General features: G+C 37.1%; 1 protein-coding gene across 2 annotated transcripts in view; it reads right to left on the bottom strand.

Moving 5' to 3' along the window:
- FERMT2 (FERM domain containing kindlin 2) overlaps positions 1-19,778 on the bottom strand; it is a 70,920-nt gene that overhangs the window by 30,242 nt on the left and 20,900 nt on the right. For both annotated transcript variants that reach the window (XM_065901396.1, XM_065901389.1), the window contains exons 2-3: positions 19,369-19,602; positions 731-865 (exon numbers count right to left, since the gene is read on the bottom strand). In XM_065901396.1, the coding sequence (XP_065757468.1) occupies positions 731-865; positions 19,369-19,602 (369 nt within the window). The remainder of the gene's footprint in view (positions 1-730; positions 866-19,368; positions 19,603-19,778) is intronic.

Genomic DNA, 19,778 nt, shown 5'->3' with positions numbered 1-19,778 from the left:
ATTCAGGTTGGGGAGGTAACAGAAGGAAATCTGAGAAAGCTTCTTAAAGGAGCAACACCTTAAAGGGAAAAGAGAGGCACTAAGAGACCAGCATATGCAAAGCATAGAGACAGTTTTAAGTAACCTGATAAAACCAATAATGCCTTAACTAAATACTGGTGGTTTTCACAAAATACCAAAAAAATGGAACTAAATGCTTAAAAAAAAAAAACTGTCCAATTTCCACAAAGCAAAGAACTGAGGCCAGTTAAGGTACTGTCTCCTTTTGACTCTTCCTGAGCAGAGAACCAGCTTTTCTTTTTATTGACGCGACTGCTACCACCTGACATGACGATCTGCACATAACAGACTCTGCTGATGATTTCAAGATCGAGGGAAAAGATGCTGAGGGAGAGTGTTCTTTAACTTGACCACTCTCCTGGCCTACACAGTCCATTTATCCCAATATCAAGAACACAGAGGGAGACCTACTGTATAGCACAGTATATACTATACACAGTATATACTCAATATTTTTTAATAACCTATAAGGGAAAAGAATCCGAAAAAGAATATATTCTTTTTCTGATTTACACACACGTGTATGTGTGTATAAATGAATCACTGTGCTGTACACCTGAAACTAACACTATATTGTAAATCAACTATACTTCAGTTAAACACATACACACACACAGAGGCATACAGTCCATGGTTCTCACACTGAGCCCATGCTTAGTCAAAGCCTTACCAGATCCAGGAGTGATAAGAGGCCCCTCTAATTCAAGTGCCTCATCTTCAGACTGGTCATCTAGCTTTTTCTTTTTTTTCTTTGTTGGATCTCTGGGTTTTTTCAATAGAGAAAGCTCTTCAGGGTGTCTGATATCTGTTAAAATAAAAAAAACATTATTTTACTAGCATAACAGAAAATTTAAACACATTACACTTGGTAAATCTGTTAATCCATTCAAGAAAAGAATTTGTAATTTCCTTCTGTGTATGTGTGTGTTTGTGTTTTGCCAGATACTAATGCTATGCAAAAGGTTGGACTATGACACTTTTAAAGACAATATACCAAAGCACTCTTAATTCATAACTATCCAATAAATGTAGTTACCTCAAAGTGGAAAGATAATAATCTACTAGGGTACAGAAAGAAAATACTGGAACTCTTATTTACATATTTTTAAATACAAAACTGTAAGAAATTAAGGTTTATATTATATGGTAGCCCTCATTCATTCTGTATGCCGTAAGTTAACACAAGATATGTCAAGTAAATGTAAAGAAAATATTTTCCCATCATTACCAAATCTCAAAATTTTAGTCGACTCAAACTTTTCTACCTTGATATCAAATGGCTACAAGTTTTTCTGTTTATTCTATTCATTTTCATGTGAAGAACCTGATGAGAAGCAAAATGGTTACAGGAAAGTAACAAAAAGAATTAAAATGACCCAAATAAGTATAAATATCACATTACATATATTATATACCATGTTCATAAATTGCAAGAATGGTTAAGAAGTCAGTTCCCCCAAAACTTAGCTAGAGATTCAATGGAATTCTAATCAAAATTCCAGCTTACTCTTTTGAACAAGTTGATTGTAGAATCGTTCTCATTTCCTTATAAATTTTATGAGTCAAAGCAATTTAAAATAAAGCTGGAAGACTTATACCACCTGATTTTAAGACATCATAAAACTACAGCAATTAAAACAGTGCAATTACTGGCTAAATGATAAGACGTATAAATGAATGGAATAGAAGAGAGGACCCAGAAACAAACCCAGATACAGGCGGTCAATTATTTTGGACAAAGGCGTCACAGCAATTCAAGGGAAAAGGGAAATCTCTTCAATAAACAGTGCTAAACAAGAGATTCATGTATTTTTCTAAAAGAATGTTAGCCCTCACCTAACACAATGTGCAAAGAATACATAAGAATAAACAAGAAGAATATGCGAAGATGCTCAACATTACTGGTCAGGGAAGTGCAAATTAAAATCACAACACACATATACACCCATCAGAGTGGCCAACATTAATAAAACTGATAATACCCAGTGTTGGTGAGGATGTGGAAGAACTGGAACTCTCATAGCCAGCTGTTGGGAATGTGAAATGAGAATTTCTGAAAACACTTAGGCAGTTCCTTATAAAGTTAAACATATACAACTCAGACACTCCACTCCTAGTTGTTTACTTAAGACAATGAAAAGCATATTTGTAAGCTTTACTCACAAAAGCCAAAACTGGAAATAACCCAGCTGGATAAACAAAATGTGATCCTTTCATATCAGCGGAATACTAGTCTTACAATGTAACACAACTCATCAGTAAAAAGCAACAAACTATTAATACATGCAATAACCTGAATGCATCTCAAAATCATTATCTAAGTGGAAGAAGCCAATTAGAAAAGGGTATATACTGCATGATTCCATTCACAATATTCCAGAAAATGATAACAAATCTATAGTGACAGAGCAGAGCAATGGCTGTTAGGCTAGAGTTTGAGAGCTAATGGAAATGGTCTATATCCTGATTGTGGTAGTTTCAGAGATGTAGGCGTCTGTCAAAACTCATCCAACTGTACACTCTAAATGGGTGCAGTTTACTGTACATCAATTATACCAAAATAAAGTTAATTAAAAAATAAAGAGGGTAAGGAGAGGGAGAGCAAAGAAAAACAGTAAAAGAAAAAAGAAGCACTAGGTCATATCTCACAGTGTTTGGTGGCACTACCCCATATGTCACAGACAACAAAATCCAAGTCGCTGCATAACTTGAAATGATGCAGACTGCTAAGTCACTGGATCAGAATTCGACAGGGGGTAGTTTGTACCTTCAGGAACCCACAGTACTCACTAGATTCAATCCAGCGTCACAAATTCAGGAAGCTTTTTATCAGTAGGGGAACTCAAACTAGGGTGGACCACACCTGCTGCAGCGCTGATGGGGCACAATTTGAGGCAGAGGCACACGGCCAAACTACCTGGATCTCAGCTCCACTATTTACGAGCTGTATGACTTGGGCAAGCTACTTATTAGCCTGCCAGCATCCAAGTTTCCTCAGCTGTAAAATGAGACTAATACTACCACAGGAGGTTTTTTGTGAAAATTCAGTGATTAATATGGGTGAAGTTTCTTGCACAGGGCCTGACAAGTACTTTGTAAGTATTAATGGATTTTTCCTAATTTTAAAAAGGATACCATTATGGTATAAATTTGGAAATTATGAAAAAGTATAAGACATGTAAAATCTGTTCTTGAAAAATGGAATATGACTATGTGAATCAGTGATCATTTTAATAGACGTATAAAATTGTATTAATATAACATAATTTAACCATCCTTCTAATACTGTGCCCATTATAAATAATGGTTCTACAAACATCTACCTATATACATATTTTTCCACATTTTATTTCTTTAGAAATTCACTGGAATCAAAGGTTATAATAATTTTAAGGCAAAAATGGAGGAAGATGGGCACTTGTGTTATTTTTTAAGGCTTTACTTTTAAAACAGTATGTTTATCTCCTTGTTTTAATTTACATTTCTTTGATTAATACTGATGTTGTACACTTCCTCATGGGTTTTTAGCCATTTATATTATTTCCTTCCTTCACTCATTTTTCTATTAGATTTCTTCAAAGTTAAATTGCATATAAAGATTAACATGGTAGCAATCACTGCAAACCACACTGAACTTTCTTTTTAATTTTATTTTATATATATCTTGTACCATGTTTAAAAAAGAAATGCAAATAAATCTTTTAATAACTATATGGATTTTTTGTTTCTCTGTTGGTTATCTGATTTTTACTATTAGGAACACTCTGGTACCCATCAGGTTTTTGTTTTGTTCTGTATTTTTTTTTATAAGTTGTCTTATTTTTTTAATATTAATTTATTTATTTAGGCTGCACCGGGTCTTAGTTGTGGCACACGGGATCTTCGTTTCAGCATGAGGGATCTTTAGTTGCAGCATGTGGACTCTTAGTTGCAGCATGCATGTGGGATCTAGTTCCCCGACCAGGGATCGAACCCAGGCCCCGTGCATTGGGACCACAGAGTCTTACTCACTGGACCACCAGGCAAGTCCCCTGTTCTGTATTTTACATGCAATTGTGGGGGGAATATTATTCTGAAACATGAAAATGGAATCAGCAGTAAAATTTGTCCTCAACAAATACTTTAGCAGAGAATAGGTGAACGTAACTGCTCCTTACTTACTAATAAATTAATAAATTTGGGCTAAGTACGTCTTACGTGCTAAACAGCAGAAATCACGATAAAAATAAATTCTTAAATTCTGTCACTTTCTTAAAAGCTTCCCTGGCATGTCTTTTCCAAGTTAAAAATAGGACAGCATATTCTTTAGCTAAAGTTACAAAATTATGGGACTTCCCTGGTGGTCCAGTGGGTAAGACTCCCCGCTCCCAATGCAGGGGGCCCAGGTTTGATCCCTGATCCGGGAACTAGATCCTGCATGCATGCCACAACTAAGAGTCTGCATGTCGCAACTAAAGATCCCTCATGCCGCAACTAAGACTAGCGCTGCATGCATGAATAAATAAATAAATAAAGTTACAAAATTAAAAATCACAGATTTTCTTCAGTCTTGTATATTCAAGTTGAGATAGGCTGGGACCTGGTACCCTTTACCAGAGTGCTTGCACCTGGACAAATGTCGGCTGAAGCAACAGAATACATAGAAACTATAAGGGACTAAAAATAGCTGCATGCATGTGCAGTTAGGGCAATTATGAACAATAAGATACAAAAAGGCCACAAACCAACTGCCATTCTGGAGGTGTTGGGAAGCAAAACTAGGGTACTGAGCATGATCCCTACACACACAGCACCAAGGGGTGGGCAGACCATCTAAGCCATCGCTCCAGCACAGCCCACCAACCTGCCCCCGCCCTCACCCCATTTAAGGGACCAGCCCGCCCTCCTCAGAGAGCCAGGAAGGGAAACTGTTGCTTGTTTCTGCTCTCTTGTGCTGCAGCGCAAGTCCCAGTAAAGCCTTGCTGAATTCACTGTCTGGCCTTTTATTGATTTCTATTGATTAAAGAGTCCAAGGGCACAAGTCGGTAACAAAGTTAACCCATTTACCCTCAAAAGTAACTTCTGAATCAGTAGCGCTAATTTCTATCATTATGTAGATTCAGAAACTCAGAAGATATTTCAAGCATGTCTTTTGAGCCATATTTATCTAATTAGCAGAAGTGAATCATCATTTCCTAGACTACTTTTAAAAGAAACAAGATTTAACATGCTAAGAGACCTAATGATTTACGGGTTGTACTTTCAATTCTCAGTGTACCCTCAGCTTTGCTATCACTGCCATGTTGGGAGAAAATAAAGGCTTTAGAAAATTCCTAGCTTCTGAATAATCATTTGTCCCCTCTGCTTCGGTATTAAGTGTGGGCAGGGAGGTAATCTCTCTCTCCACCCATTCATTTCCCCAAAGTAAATCATAAACTGGTACAGGGTGAAAAATCTAAAAAGTATGTAGGGACATAAAACTAATCACGCCTGAGAGATATGACACGCTTCTATCACAATTTGCCATTAACAAGTTTAGCGGGAGAGGGGAAAGCAAGCATGTATAATTGGAAAAAGCCTCCTAAATGTTTCTGGTATGTCCTTTCTGCTTGAGAAACACGGCACTACATGATTCATCCTTTGAGATTTTTGTTCCTAGGTCATTTCCTGTCAGCTCACAAGCCAACTATTATTAGAAAAATCAGTATTGTTAACTAGCTTTTTGGTCAGTCATAGGCAGATGAAGCAGCTCCTAACTTGTATGTGCCCATGAGAATTGCCTGTGATGTAAAAATAATTATATTAAAAATATATGCTTACGCCACACCCCCAGATAATACTCTTAGTGACTCAGGGGTTCCAACAGCTTGTTTTATGGAAGTTCTAGTGATGGATGTTAACGAAACTTACTGTGGTGATCATGTCACAATATATACAAATACTGAATCATTATTTTGTACACCTGAAACTAATATAATTTATAGGTCAATTACATCTCTATTTTAAAGAAAGCGCTATCGGTAATTTTGATTCCAACTTTTCCTTGAGAACTAGTAGCTTAGGGAAAGGGGAGGAGGGAGAAGGACTACATCTTATTTCTCTAATTGGAGCAACGTAGCCATTGGCTACACATGAAGTCTGTGAATAAGTGGTTTTCACTTCATTACAACAATAACAGAAAAAGTGAAGTAAATCCATATAAAATACTATTTCATTGATACAGGATTTTAGGACTTATTATTTACTGTGTCTTATATCAAGGAGAAATTAAACTAGTGAATTTAGGAATCTGAATCACATGTGTAAGACTGGACTTGGGGAGGAGCATAAGTAATTAAACAAGGTTTATACTAAAATAAAACACACCTAGAGGACTATGAGTTATAAAAACTTTAAAATAGGCACACCAAAATACAGTGCTATCTTTCCTTTGTGCTAAATTATAGTTCAATAATAAAGATATACTAGCATTATGAGTCACTACACAAAGCAATGATCCAGGATCTATTTATAACAAAAGGATAAACTACATAGCAATAAAATTTAACGTTCAAAATCAACATAATGTTATCAAGTAGAATACAAATCTAGTGGAAGACAGACTAAATAAATTATATAATTATGTAATTATATATAGTACATATATATATCTCCAAAACTATGGGGCTGAGGAAGTGGGAAACTAAGGAGCAGAGAAGGGTTCTCAGGTAAAATAATAATCATTTTAGTTTAAAAATAAAATTTTCTGGAGCGTTTCCAGTTAAACATGTATGTTGAGTTTGTGCGTTTACTTTCACTCCTTTCCAAAAATCATACCAAAATGTAAAGAAATAAAACATGAACCTAAAAGGACAAAAATAATAGGAGAGAAACATCAGATAAGCAACATCAGAAGAATGCTGAGACAAAAGCCAGATGGGAAAGAAGCAAATGACTTAGCAAAGTGGACAAATAGAAAATCAAGGTGTTTGCAGGAAGTACCAATGGGAAACACACTGACTCACTTGTGCCAAACATCAAGCATGTTCATGTACTGAAAACAGAGAGACAAGAAAAATGAATCCTGCCCCACATCGGATTACACCTACCCCTTAGATACGCACCCTTTAGGATTCCTCACAGGAAAATCTGAAAAGCCTTAGGGAAGAGATCTTTTAGATACTGACATTTGAAAAAGTGTGCTCAATGTCTAAATACCCTGCAAAAGGGTGACAAGCTAAACCCCGTTCAACTAGAGTTTCCTATTAGGTATATGTATGAATGGACAATTAGAATGGACAATCAATGACTGACAGACATTATAGAAAGGACTCTGTGGTAGGCAGAATTCTAGAGATATCTCCTTAAAATTCCTGTCCCTGGTTATACAATCATACGCTAATCTAGGGACTACTGTGAAGAGACTTTGCAAATGGAATTTAGGTTACTGATCAACTGATTTTAGGGAGATTATCCTGAAGTCTCTCAGTGGGTCCAGTGCAATCACAGGAAGCCTGCCTAACAGAAGAGAAAGGCAGAAGAGGGAAGCAGAGCAGAGGTCACATAGATTTGAGGAGTAAGAAGAGCTGGACTTGCTGTTGCTGGCTTTGACAAACAAAGAGACCACAAGTCAAAGAATTCAGAAGGCCTGTGGAAGCTAGCAGACAAGCCAAGGGGAACGTCAGTCCTAGAGCCACAGGGAACCCAATTCTACCATGCAGAATTCTTTCTCAGGGCCTTCAGGAAGGAACAGAGCCCTGCTGACACCTTAATTTTGGCCTTATAAAATTCTAAGCAGAGGATCCAGCTGAGCCATGCTGTGCCCAGACTTTTCACACAGAAACTGTGAGATAATAAATGTGTGTTTTAGGCTGCTAAGTGTATGGCAGCAATGGAAAACTCACAGACCTTCCAATGTGAAAGAGAGCAAATAAAATGAAAAAGAACAACTTAGGGAAACAGAAATAATGCAAAGAACAGAATAGAATAAAACATAAACCTCTTAATTACAAATCTCAAAGATAAGACAATGGCATCCGTGAAAGATGGAAAGGATGTTAAAAAATAACCAGAGGGACTTCCCTGGTGGTGCAGTGATTAAGAATCCACCTGCCAAATCAGGGGACACGGGTTCGAGCCCTGGTCTGGGAGGATTCCACATGCCGCGAAGCAACTAAGCCTGTGCGCCACAACTACTGAGCTTGCACCCTACAGACCGTGCTCCGCAACAAGAGAAGCCACCACAGTGAGAAGCCCACGTACTGCAATGAAGAGTAGCCCCTGCTCGCCGCAACTAAAGCCCGCACATGCAGCAACAAAGACCCAACATGGCCAAAAATTTAAAAAAAAAAGAATTATTATTTTTAATTAAAAAAATAAACAGAGATAAGAAGGGGCTCTTGGATATTAACAAGGGGGAGGAAGGGTCCTTTCCATTTTTAAAAAGATTTTTTTTTTTTTTTTTTGCGGTACGCGGGCCTCTCACTGTCGCGGCCTCTCCCATTGCGGAGCACAGGCTCCGGACGCACAGGCTCAGCAGCCATGGCTCACGGGCCCAGACGCTCCGCGGCACGTGGGATCTTCCCGGACCGGGGCACGAACCCGTGTCCCCTGCATCGGCAGGCCGACTCTCAACCACTGCGCCACCACTTAACTATTTTGTTAAGGTTTAACTTATATAAAGTCTACAACTCTTAAATGTATTCATGAATATCTGGGTAATAAAGATCCAGATAGAAATATAAAACACTGAAAAATAAAATTTGAGAGCCACAATAAAAAAGCAACACACAAAATATAAAGTCAGGTAAGAGGATCAATCCAAGAACTAATATCAGACTAATTACTAGCAACAAAAAGAAGAAAAAAAACACAGGGGAGGAATTAGGGCACATTACTATGAAATTTCAAAATGGCAGGGAAAAAATCCTAAAACATGCCAGAGAGAAAAAGCAGTCTACAAAGAAAGCATAAAAATTAAGAACACTATCAGGACTATAAATAGCAATATTGGAAGCTAAAACAACTGAACAATGAATTCCCAATTCTGAGGGAAATTAATTTTCAACCCAACAATTCCTATCAAAGGACAAAATAAAGACATTTCAAATATGACACCTCAAAAATTTACATCCCATCTACCTTTGATGATGGAGGATATAGTCCATCAAAATAAAATAGCAAATCAACACTGAGGAAAATGCAAGGATCAAATATGAGAGAGAAGACACTTTCCCTGGACAATGGTGGAGGGAAGTTCTGGGGCTCTAACTGTACAACTTGACCTAGAAGCCATCTACTCCAGATTGGAGCAGGAGGATGGAGGGACTTCACAGTGTGTTTAGGAAGAAAAAAAAGGAGGGAGGGAGGAGATTATTATCAGATAATGTATTTGATCATCAAAATTATAGAGAATCTAGAATGTGGAAGAATCAACAACAGAGAAGTTTCAAAACTAAGTAAATGATAAACAAAAAGGCATATAAGTTAGAAAAGGTAAAAGTATACACTTTGGTTCAGCAAGTAAAAATACCTTGTTAAAATAATGCAAACAATGATATTGATTTAATAAAAAATTATAATAGTTATAATAAAGTGAGAAAGAAAAAGTTGAGAAAAAAGAAGTGAGCAGGTATCTAAAATGGATAAATCAAGAAATAACAGGGCTTCCCTGGTGGCACAGTGGTTGAGAGTCCGCCTGCTGATGCAGGGGACGTGGGTTCGTGCCCTGGTCCAGGAAGATCCCACATGCCACGGAGCGGCTGGGCCTGTGAGCCATGGCCGCTGAGCCTGCGCGTCCGGAGCCTGTGCTCCGCAAAGGGAGAGGCCACAATAGTGAGAGGCCTGCGTACCGCAAAAAAAAAAAAGAACAGCATAAGCACTTTATTTAAATTACGGAACTAAAAGAAACAGTAAAAAAGTAGAAAGTGGTAGGGAATGTGCTTGGGGTTGGGGAGAAATAGGACAGAAAAGTCATTTTATATGCTTTTTTAGCTTTAACTCTGTTATCTATGGCTTTGATTAAAAAAAAAATTTCAAAATCTTTCTGCTTATTGTGTAAAGAATGAATTGGAAGGAACAAGGATGGATAAAGCAGACCACTTAGGAGGCTGCTGGAACATTCCAGAAGAGAGATGGTGGTGGTGTGGCCTATGAGAGCAGTAAGGATGGTAGAGATGGAAAGATGTGGAAAGACTCAAGATACATATTGGAGGCAAAATTAACACTTCTGGGTGATGGATGAAATGTGTATAAGGAAGAGAGTGGTACTAAGGATCACTCCCAAGTTTCTGACATATATCTGGGATGGTGCTTTTACTGCTATGGAGACTTCTGAGGGGCAGAGTGGGAAGGGCAGAACACAGAGATTTGGAAAGGAATACCATGAGCTCAGTTTTGAACATGTTCAATTTGAAATTTCTGTGAAAGAAATGGTTTTGTTATTATAAATAATGCTTCAATGAGCAAATGATGGCTTTCTAAAAAAGGTACATGGCTAGAAGAAAATCAAGGATGAGTTAAGAATGGTCTCAACTAAGACGGAGCAACAAGAATTTGATTTACCCTCCTGCTTTATTTAAACAATAAGAAAGGAAAAGAAACTTTTTCAGGTATTAGACAACAAAGAGCACAGGAGAGAAGAGAAAAGAACCAGAATGAGCTCTTTGGACTGTACCAGCTTACTGCCTAGAAGTAGTTCGGGGTGGGGAGGGGGCAAACAGAGTCAGGTCTCGCTGAGTTGAGAGATCTGAGGTGGAATCCAGGGAGGCCAAGATGGCTAAAATTTGTGGGTCAGAGTACCAGAGAGAAGAGAGCTCCACAGAGAGATCTGGAGATCTGTAGTTATCCGCTGGGATCTGGGTGAATACTGATCTGTGCATTTGTGAGGGGAAAGTCTTCCTAATACACAGGATATTGAGAAGAATCCCCAGAAGGAAATTAGCCCTGGACTAATGGTGGCTCTGGACCTGCCCTAACAGAGCTTAAAAGCAAGTGTCAAAAGGATCCAACTGATTCCAAGTAATATGACTGAAAATTTTGACAGAAAAAAAGCCAATGCTACTTTTAAAATTTATTTATTTATTTTTGGCTGTGTTGGGTCTTCGTTGCTGTGCACGGTCTTTCTCTATTTGTGGCGAACGGGAGCTACTCTTCACTGCGATACGCGGGCTTCTCACTGTGGTGGCTTCTCTTGTTGTGAAGCACAGGCTCTAGGCACACAGCCTTCAGTAGTTGTGACGAGTGGGCTCAGTAGTTGTGGCTCGCAGGCTCTAGAGCACAGGCTCAGTAGTTGTGGAGCACGGGCTTAGCTGCTCCGCAGCATGTGGGTCCTTCCTGGACCAGGGCTCAAACCCGACTCCCCTGCACTGGCAGGTGGATTCTTAACCACTGTGCCACCAGGCAAGTCCCAGCCAACGCTACTTTAAGGAATACAAAAAGAAATCCAGCCACCAACAATGAAAAATTAACAGACTCTAGCATTCAATCAGAAATTACCAGACATAAAAGAAGCAACCCATTACCAGGAGTAAAAGGGGGGAAAAAGTAGCAGAAGCAGAAATAACTACAATGATAGAATCAGTAATCAAAGATATTAAAATATCTATTATAAATACACTCCATATGTTTAAGAAAGGAGAGAAAAAGATAAAAATAAGGAAGAAAAAACTGAAGATTTATGTATTTTTTAAAAGTCCAAAATCAAACTTCTAGTGATGAAAAATACATCTGAAATGAACACTGGATGGGATTAACAGCAGATCAGCAGAAGACCAATGAACTTCAAGACAACAATGGACACTATCCAAGATGGAACATAGAGAATAAAGACCGAAAAAAGGAAGAGAGCATCAGTGATCTATGGAAGAATAACTGTGGCTCTAACATATATGAAACAAGCCCAACGAAGGATAGCTGTGGGAAGGGACACCAAAAATTATTTGAAGAACTAGTGGTTGAAAATTACACAAATCTGACGAAAACCGTAAACCCACAAATCTAAGAAACACCATGACCCTAGAACAGAATAAACCTAAAGAAAACTATGCCAGCACACATCAGAATTAAATGCTGAAAACCAGGATAAAGATAAATTCTTAAAAGGTTAACAGAGAAAACATTCAGAGGGGAAAAAATAGAAGAGCCATAACGGACTTTTCTGAAATTATGCAAACCAGAAGACAAGAGAAAGACATCTGAGAATTACTGAAAAGAGGAAAAATCTAGAATTCTTCACATAGCTGCAGTATCTTTCAAAAATGAAGGCAAGATTTTTGTAGACAAAAGGTAAAAAAAAAAAAAAAAAAAATTATCACCAGCAGACCTGCACTATAAAAAGGTCATATGAAGTTCCTCAGATAGAAGAAAAAGGGTATCACATGGAAAGTATTCTTACAAAGAGCAGTGAAAAATGATAAATGCATGGGCAATTATAAAAGACCGTTTTTCTTATTTTTTAATATTTAAAAAGACAATTATTGTTTTAGGGGAAAATAACATTGAGTTTTAGCATATTTGAAAGTAACACATATGACAATAGCACAAAGAACAGGAAAGGGGAAATGGAACTATACTGTTTTAAGATTATTATACTATGTGTGAAATGGTATACTATTTGAACACAGAATGTGAATAAAGTTAACGTCATACACTGTAACCCCAGAACAACCACTAAAAAGACAAAAGTGGTAATAGCTAGTAAGTCACAGGTGACAATAAACGTAACTGTAACAAACAAACCCCCCTCAATTTAAAAGAAGAGAGGGAAAAGAAAAAAAACAGAGCACACAGAAACCTTAAAATAAATACCATATAAAAAACAAATACCAAGGTGACAGATTTAAACTCAACGACACTGATAATCACATTAAAAGTAAATGGTCTGGGCTTCCCTGGTGGCGCAGTGGTTGAGAGTCCGCCTGTCAATGCAAGGGGACACGGGTTCGTGCCCCAGTCCGGGAAGATCCCACATGCCGCGGAACAGCTGGGCCCGTGAGCCATGGCCACTAAGCCTGCGCGTCCGGAGCCTGTGCTCCACAACGGGAGTGGCCACAACAGTGAGAGGCCCGAGTACCGCAAAAAAAAAAAAAAAAAAAAAAAAGTAAATGGTCTATCAACTATGTTGCATGCCAATTTGATATTATCACTGTAAAGCAATATTACACTTAGAAACCTAATTGTTTTCCCATAATCACTGAATTCTCTGATATCTTTTTTCCAACTTCCTAGCATTTCCTCTCTGAAGTATCTAAATTAACTGTCCTGCCTGAAGTTTCCTTTAAAAGGCAATGTCTATAAAGTCCTATGGCTTCAACATATTCAATTTTGTTTTGAAAGGTAATAAAAATAGTGAATTTCTATTCCTACATCTAAACCACTGGAAAAAAATAAAATAAATAATCTAATGGAAGCAACCTAAATGTCCATTGACAGATGAATGCATAAAGAAGATGTGGGGTGTGTGAGTGTATGTGTGTATATGTAATGGAATATTACTCAGCCATAAAAAAAGAATGAAATAATGCCATTAGCAGTAACAGATGGACCTAGAGATTATCATAGGAAATGAAGTCAGACAGAGAAAGATAAATATCATATGATACCATTTATATGTAGAATCTAAAAAAATGATACAAATGAACTTCCCATTCACTCTTAAAAAGGCTCGTCATTTGTAAAGCCTGCATGTCAGAACCCACCTTACATAAAAGAATTTAGCATGCTTTGCCAGCAGTGTTTCTTTCAAAAAGGAAAGGAAAATGTAACTAAAAACCTCATTTAATCATTACACAGAAGCATCTTCTTAAGAGTTATGTTATAAAAAAAATCAAGATACTTTTTATCAAATAAAAAACTTAGCAGTCTGCCAAAACTCACACAAGAAATAGACAATCTGAATAAGTCTATACCTATTAAAGAAATTGAATCAATAACTAATAACCTTCCAAAACAGAAAGCACTAGGGCCAGACAGGTTCACTGGTGAATTCTACCGAACATTTTTTCTAGTTTTACTGAGGTATAACTGACATGCAACACTGTGTAGGTTTAAGGTGCACAGCATAATGACTTGACTTACATAATATTACCACAGTAAATTTAGTTAACATCCATTATCTCATACAGATACCCAAAGAAAGTTTATTTTGCTTATGGTAAGAACTCTTACGATCTACTCTCTTAACAACTTCCAAATAAACCATACAGTAGTGTTAACTCTAGTCATCGTGCTATATACCACATCCCCAGTACTTACTTATCTTGTAACTGGAAGTTTGTACCTTTTGACTACCTTAATCCAATTCCTCCCCTTAGGCTGTTTCCATGTCTTGGCTATTATAAATAATGCTGCTATAAACATGGAGGTGCAGCTATCTCTCCGACACAGTGCTTTCATTTCCTTTGGATATACTCCCAGAAGTAGAACTGCTGGATCATATGGTAGTCCTACTTTTAGTTTTTTGAGGAACCTCCATACAGTTTTCCATAGTGGCTACATCAATTTACAATCCCACCAACAGTGCACAAGGGTTCCCTTTTCTCTACATCCTTGCCAGCATGTATCACTTGTCTTTTTGATAACCATTCTAACAAGTGTGAGATATATCTCATTGTGGTTTCAATTTGTATTTCCCTAATGATTAGTGATGTTAAGCACATTTCCATGTACCTTTTGAACATGTTTGGAAAAATGTCCGTTCAGGTCCTTTGCCCATTTTTAAAAGTGGATTATTTGGGGATTTTTTGCTATTAAGCTGTATGAGCTCTTTATATATTTTGGGTATTAACTCATCAGATATATGGATTGCAGATAATTTTTCCCATTCCACTGGTTGTTTTTCATTTTGTTGGTCATTTCTTTGGCCATGCAGAAAATTTTTTTGTTTGACGTAATTCTACTTGTTTATTTTTGCTTGTGCTTTAGGTGTTATATCCAGAAAGTCACTGCCAAAACCCATGTCAAGGAGCTTTTTTCTTGACATCTGAGGAAGAAATTATACTAATTCTCTATAATCTCTTTCAGAAGATAGAAGCAGAGGAAATATTTCCTAATTCATTCTATGAAGCCAGCATTACTCTAATACTAAAATCAAACAAAGCCATTGCAAGAAAAGAAGACTACAGACCAATATCTCTAATGAACATAAATGCAAAATCTTTAATAAACTATTAGCAAATCGAATCCAACAATGTATAAATAGAATTATACACCATGACCAAGTGGGATTTATGCCAAGTATGCGAGGCTGGTTCAACATCCAAAAATCAATATAACCCATCACATCAAAAGGCTGAAGAGGAAAAATCACATGACCGTATCAATAGGTGTTAAAAAAAAAAAGCATGACAAAATCCAACACTTATTCATGATAAAACACGGCAAACTAAAATAGAGGGGAACACTTCCTCAAGTTTTTTCTTTTTGGCTGTGCTGTGTGGCTTGTTATGATCTCCCTGGTGGTCTAGTGGTTAGGATTCAGCGCTTTCACTGCTGCGGTCCAAGTTCAATCCGTGGCTGGGGAACACTTCCTCAACTTGATAAAGAGTATCTACAAAAAACCTTCAGCTAACAACATACATAATGATGAGAAACTAGAAGCTTTCCCACTATAACAGGAACAAGGCAAGGATGTCCTCTCATAACACTGCTTTTCAATATTGTACTGGAAGCCCTAGCTTATACAATAAGACAAGAAAAGGAAATAAAAAGTGTACAGATTGGGAAGGAAGAAATCTGTCTTTGTTCACAGATAACATGATCATCTCTACAGAAAATCTAAAAGAAGTGACAAAAACTCCAGAAACAAATAAACAATTATCGCAAGGTAAAGGACACAAGGTTAATATACAAAAGTAAATTGCGGGCTTCCCTGGTGGCACAGTGGTTGAGAGTCCGCCTGTCAATGCAGGGGACACGGGTTCATGCCCCAGTCTGGGAAGATCCCACATGCCGCGGAGCGGCTGGGCCCGTGAGCCATGGCCGCTGAGCCTGCGCGTCCAGAGCCTGTGCTCTGCAATGGGAGAGGCCACAACAGTGAGAGGCCCGCGTACTGCAAAAAAAAAAAGTAAATTGCTTTCCAGCAGTGAGCATGTGGAATTTGAAATGTAAAACACAATACTATTTACATTAGCACCAAAAAGTAAAATACTTACATATAAATATGACAAAATATGCACAGGATCTATATAAGGAGAACTACAAAACTGTGATGAAAGAAATTAAAGAAAGAAATAAGGGGAGAGACATTCCATGTTCATGGTCAGGAAGACTTGATCTGTCAAGATGTCAGTTCTTCTCAGCTTGATCTATAGATTCAATGCAATCCCAAACAAAATCTCAGCAAGTTATGTTATGGATACTGACAAACTAATTCTAAAGTTTATATGGAAAGGCAAGAGACCCAGGATACCCAACACAATATTGAAGGAGAAGAGCAAATTTGGAGGATTGATGCTACCTGACTTCAATCCTTACTGTAAAAAGCTCCAGTAATCAAGACAAGGTGGTATTGGCAAAAGGACAGCAAACAGATCAATGAAAAAGAATATAGAGCCCAGCAAGCGACATATAAATATAGTCAACTGGTCTTTGACAAAGCAGCAAAGGCAACACGATAGAGAAAAGATAACTTTTCAATAAACAGTGCTATAACAACTGGACATCCACATGCAAAAAAATGAATCTAGACCCAGACCACACACCCTTCACAAAAATGAACTCAAAATGGATCACAGACCTAAATGTAAACTGTAAAAGCCTTAAAAGATAACATTGAAAAAACTCTAGATGACCTTGGGTTTGGTGATGACTTTTTAGATATGATAACAAAGGCATGATCCATGAAAGAAATAACTGATAAGCCAGACTTTATAAAAATTAAAAATTTCTGCTCTGTGAAAGAAACTGCCAAAGATAATGAAAAGATAAGCCACTGACTGGGATAAAATATTTGCAAGACATATCTGATAAAGGACTGTTACCCAAAATATACAAAGAACTATTAAAACTCAACAGTAAAAAAACAAAAACTTGACTGAAAAATAGGCCACAGACTTTAACAGATACCTCACCAAAGAAGATGTACAGATGGCAAATGAGCGTATGAAAAGATGTTTCACATCACGGAAATGCAAAATTAAAACAATGATATACCACTATACATCTATAAGAATGGCCACAGTCCAGAACACTGACAACACCAAATGCTGGTGAGAATTCAAGAGCAACAGGAATTCTCATTCACTGCTGAATGTGAATGCAAAATGGTATAGCTACTTTGGAAGACAATTTAGCGGTTTCCTACAAAACTAAGCATATTCTTACCATATGATCCAACAATCATACTCCTTAGTATTTACCCAAAGGAGTAAAAAACACATGTTCACAAAAAAAAAACCGGTACATGAATGTTTACAGCAGCTTTATTTATAATTGCAAAACTTGGAAATAACCAAGATATCTGTAATTAGGTGTGGAAAATAAACTGTGGTACATCCAGACAATGGGATATTATTCAGCGCTTAAAAAAATGAGTCACCAAGCTACAAAAAGACATGAAGGAAACTTAAATGTACATTACTAAGCAAAAGACACCAATCTGAAAAGCTACGTATTGTATGATTCCAATTGTATGACATTCTGTAAAAGGCAAAACTATGGAGACAGTAAACAGATTAACAATTGCCAGGGGTTGGTAGGGGAGGGATGAAAAGGCAGAGTACAGATTTTCAGGGCAGTGAAACTATTCTGTATGACATTACAATGATGGATATGTCATTATACATTTGTCCAAAGCTGCAGACTGTACAACACCAAGAGTAAACGCTAACGTAAACCATGGAGTCTGGATGATAATGATGTATCAATGAAGGTTTATCATTACAACAAATGTCCCAGTCTGGTGTGGGGTCTTGATAGTGGGGAGGTTGTATGTGTGGGAATGAGGGTAAATGGGAACACTCTGTACTTTCTGCTTAATTTTGCTGTGAACCTAAAACTGCTGTAAAAAAAGTTTATTAAAAAAACTGATAAATGATATAAACAGGCAATTCAATAAAGAAACTGAAATGGCCAGTAAAGACATAAAAACATAGTTATCTTTATAAACTAAAATGAAATACTGTATTTTTTCACTCAGAGAAGCAAACACTAAAAACTGACAACATTCAAGTGTTAGTGACAACTTGAGGCAATGGGTTTTCACACACTGACGGTTGGAATGTAAACTGGTATAACCACTTGGGAGAGCAATTTGACGGTATCTGAAATGAATTATGTGTACACTTAAAACACAGCAATTCTACTTTCTACTTCTACACAAACACAAAAGAGAAATTCCTCCACACTCGTGCAAAACGGCATTAAGAAGATACCTGCACAGCAACTGCAGGAACATTTTGTTTTTGGATATACACACTCACAGATGTGGATACATGTATGGATGTTTACATACTTTCAAAAGTACTGGAAAGATACATATTAACCTTATGCAGTAGTTGCTCTGTGAAGGGAGATTGGAGGAGAATATGTATCAAGAACTTTACCTCTATTATTTTGACTTAAAAAATAGTTTAGCAAAATGATAAAATATCAGCTATTAATTCTAGATAATAGGATTTAGGTAAGTGTTACATAATTCTTTATATTTTTCTGTATTTTAATTTTTGTCTTAGAAATTCCATTAAACATTAAAAAAAACCTCGTAATTTGAGTCATTAGAACAATACAGTAACGTCCTGTATCTCCCCCAAATCTATGGTACAATGGAGTTATGTACTAATGGTAATGACAATGGTTCACATTTTCTCTGATGGTTGAATATTTCCTGTCATGTGACAGAATTGGGTCAGCCAAAAGTAATCTACATCTCATTTCAGAAAACATAAACAGAACTGCTACAAGAGTTTTCAAATTGTAGACTGGTTAAGGACGACAACACTCACGGTCATTTCCTTAGGAGCTGTGTCAGGCCTTCAAGGAAGGAACACAATCTGCCTGAATCACTAAAACTGAATATTGACTTACGTTGAAGGAAATACTACAAAAGCTACATCACTCTGCAAATAACTGCCTGTTCTCTTCTCCTTCCCATGAAAATAAAGTCATCAGAATGAGGTATTAAATAATAATATATATTTCTAATAGGGAAATACTAGACACCTCCTGTTCTACCTTAACATTTCTTTACCTTAAAGTAATATAAAAACTTTAAAGAATAAAGTAATATTTTCACAAATACACAAACACAGATAGCTCACCCCAATCCCTACTCCTTGAGATAAACTCAATGTCAGTCATCAGTCATATACATATCACGCAACTCATAATTTCATGAATTTATCTAATACTTACTAAAAGTCTTACAGATGTCAGAAACAGCTTTGAAGACTCTGTCAGAGAAATTCACTTTCACCTTCACATACTTCATGTTGGGAAGTTGCAGGCGGAGCAGCTTGTGCTGGGGGGTGAACTGAAGCTTAGCATCTGCCTGAACGCCATACTTGTCCAAGGTCCAATGTGTCTTGAGGAGCCAAGTTCTCTTCTTTTCCCACCACAGAGCGTGGTCAGACCAATCTTTTTTTACATCTGTTAAACAAACAAACAAAACACTTCTAAAAATCATCAAGATCACCTTGAGAGAGATCATAAGCAGAAAACTAAATAACTGGGTATTTAATATGATCAACTAATTAAATACTAAGTGCCCGTTTTGTGATAGGTACAAAAGAAATACTAAATAGCTGAGAAAACATTCTGCCCTT

This window comes from Phocoena phocoena, chromosome 2 (genome assembly GCF_963924675.1).
Source record: "Phocoena phocoena chromosome 2, mPhoPho1.1, whole genome shotgun sequence".
NCBI lineage: Eukaryota > Metazoa > Chordata > Mammalia > Artiodactyla > Phocoenidae > Phocoena > Phocoena phocoena.
This window is presented reverse-complemented; position numbering and strand designations above follow the sequence as displayed.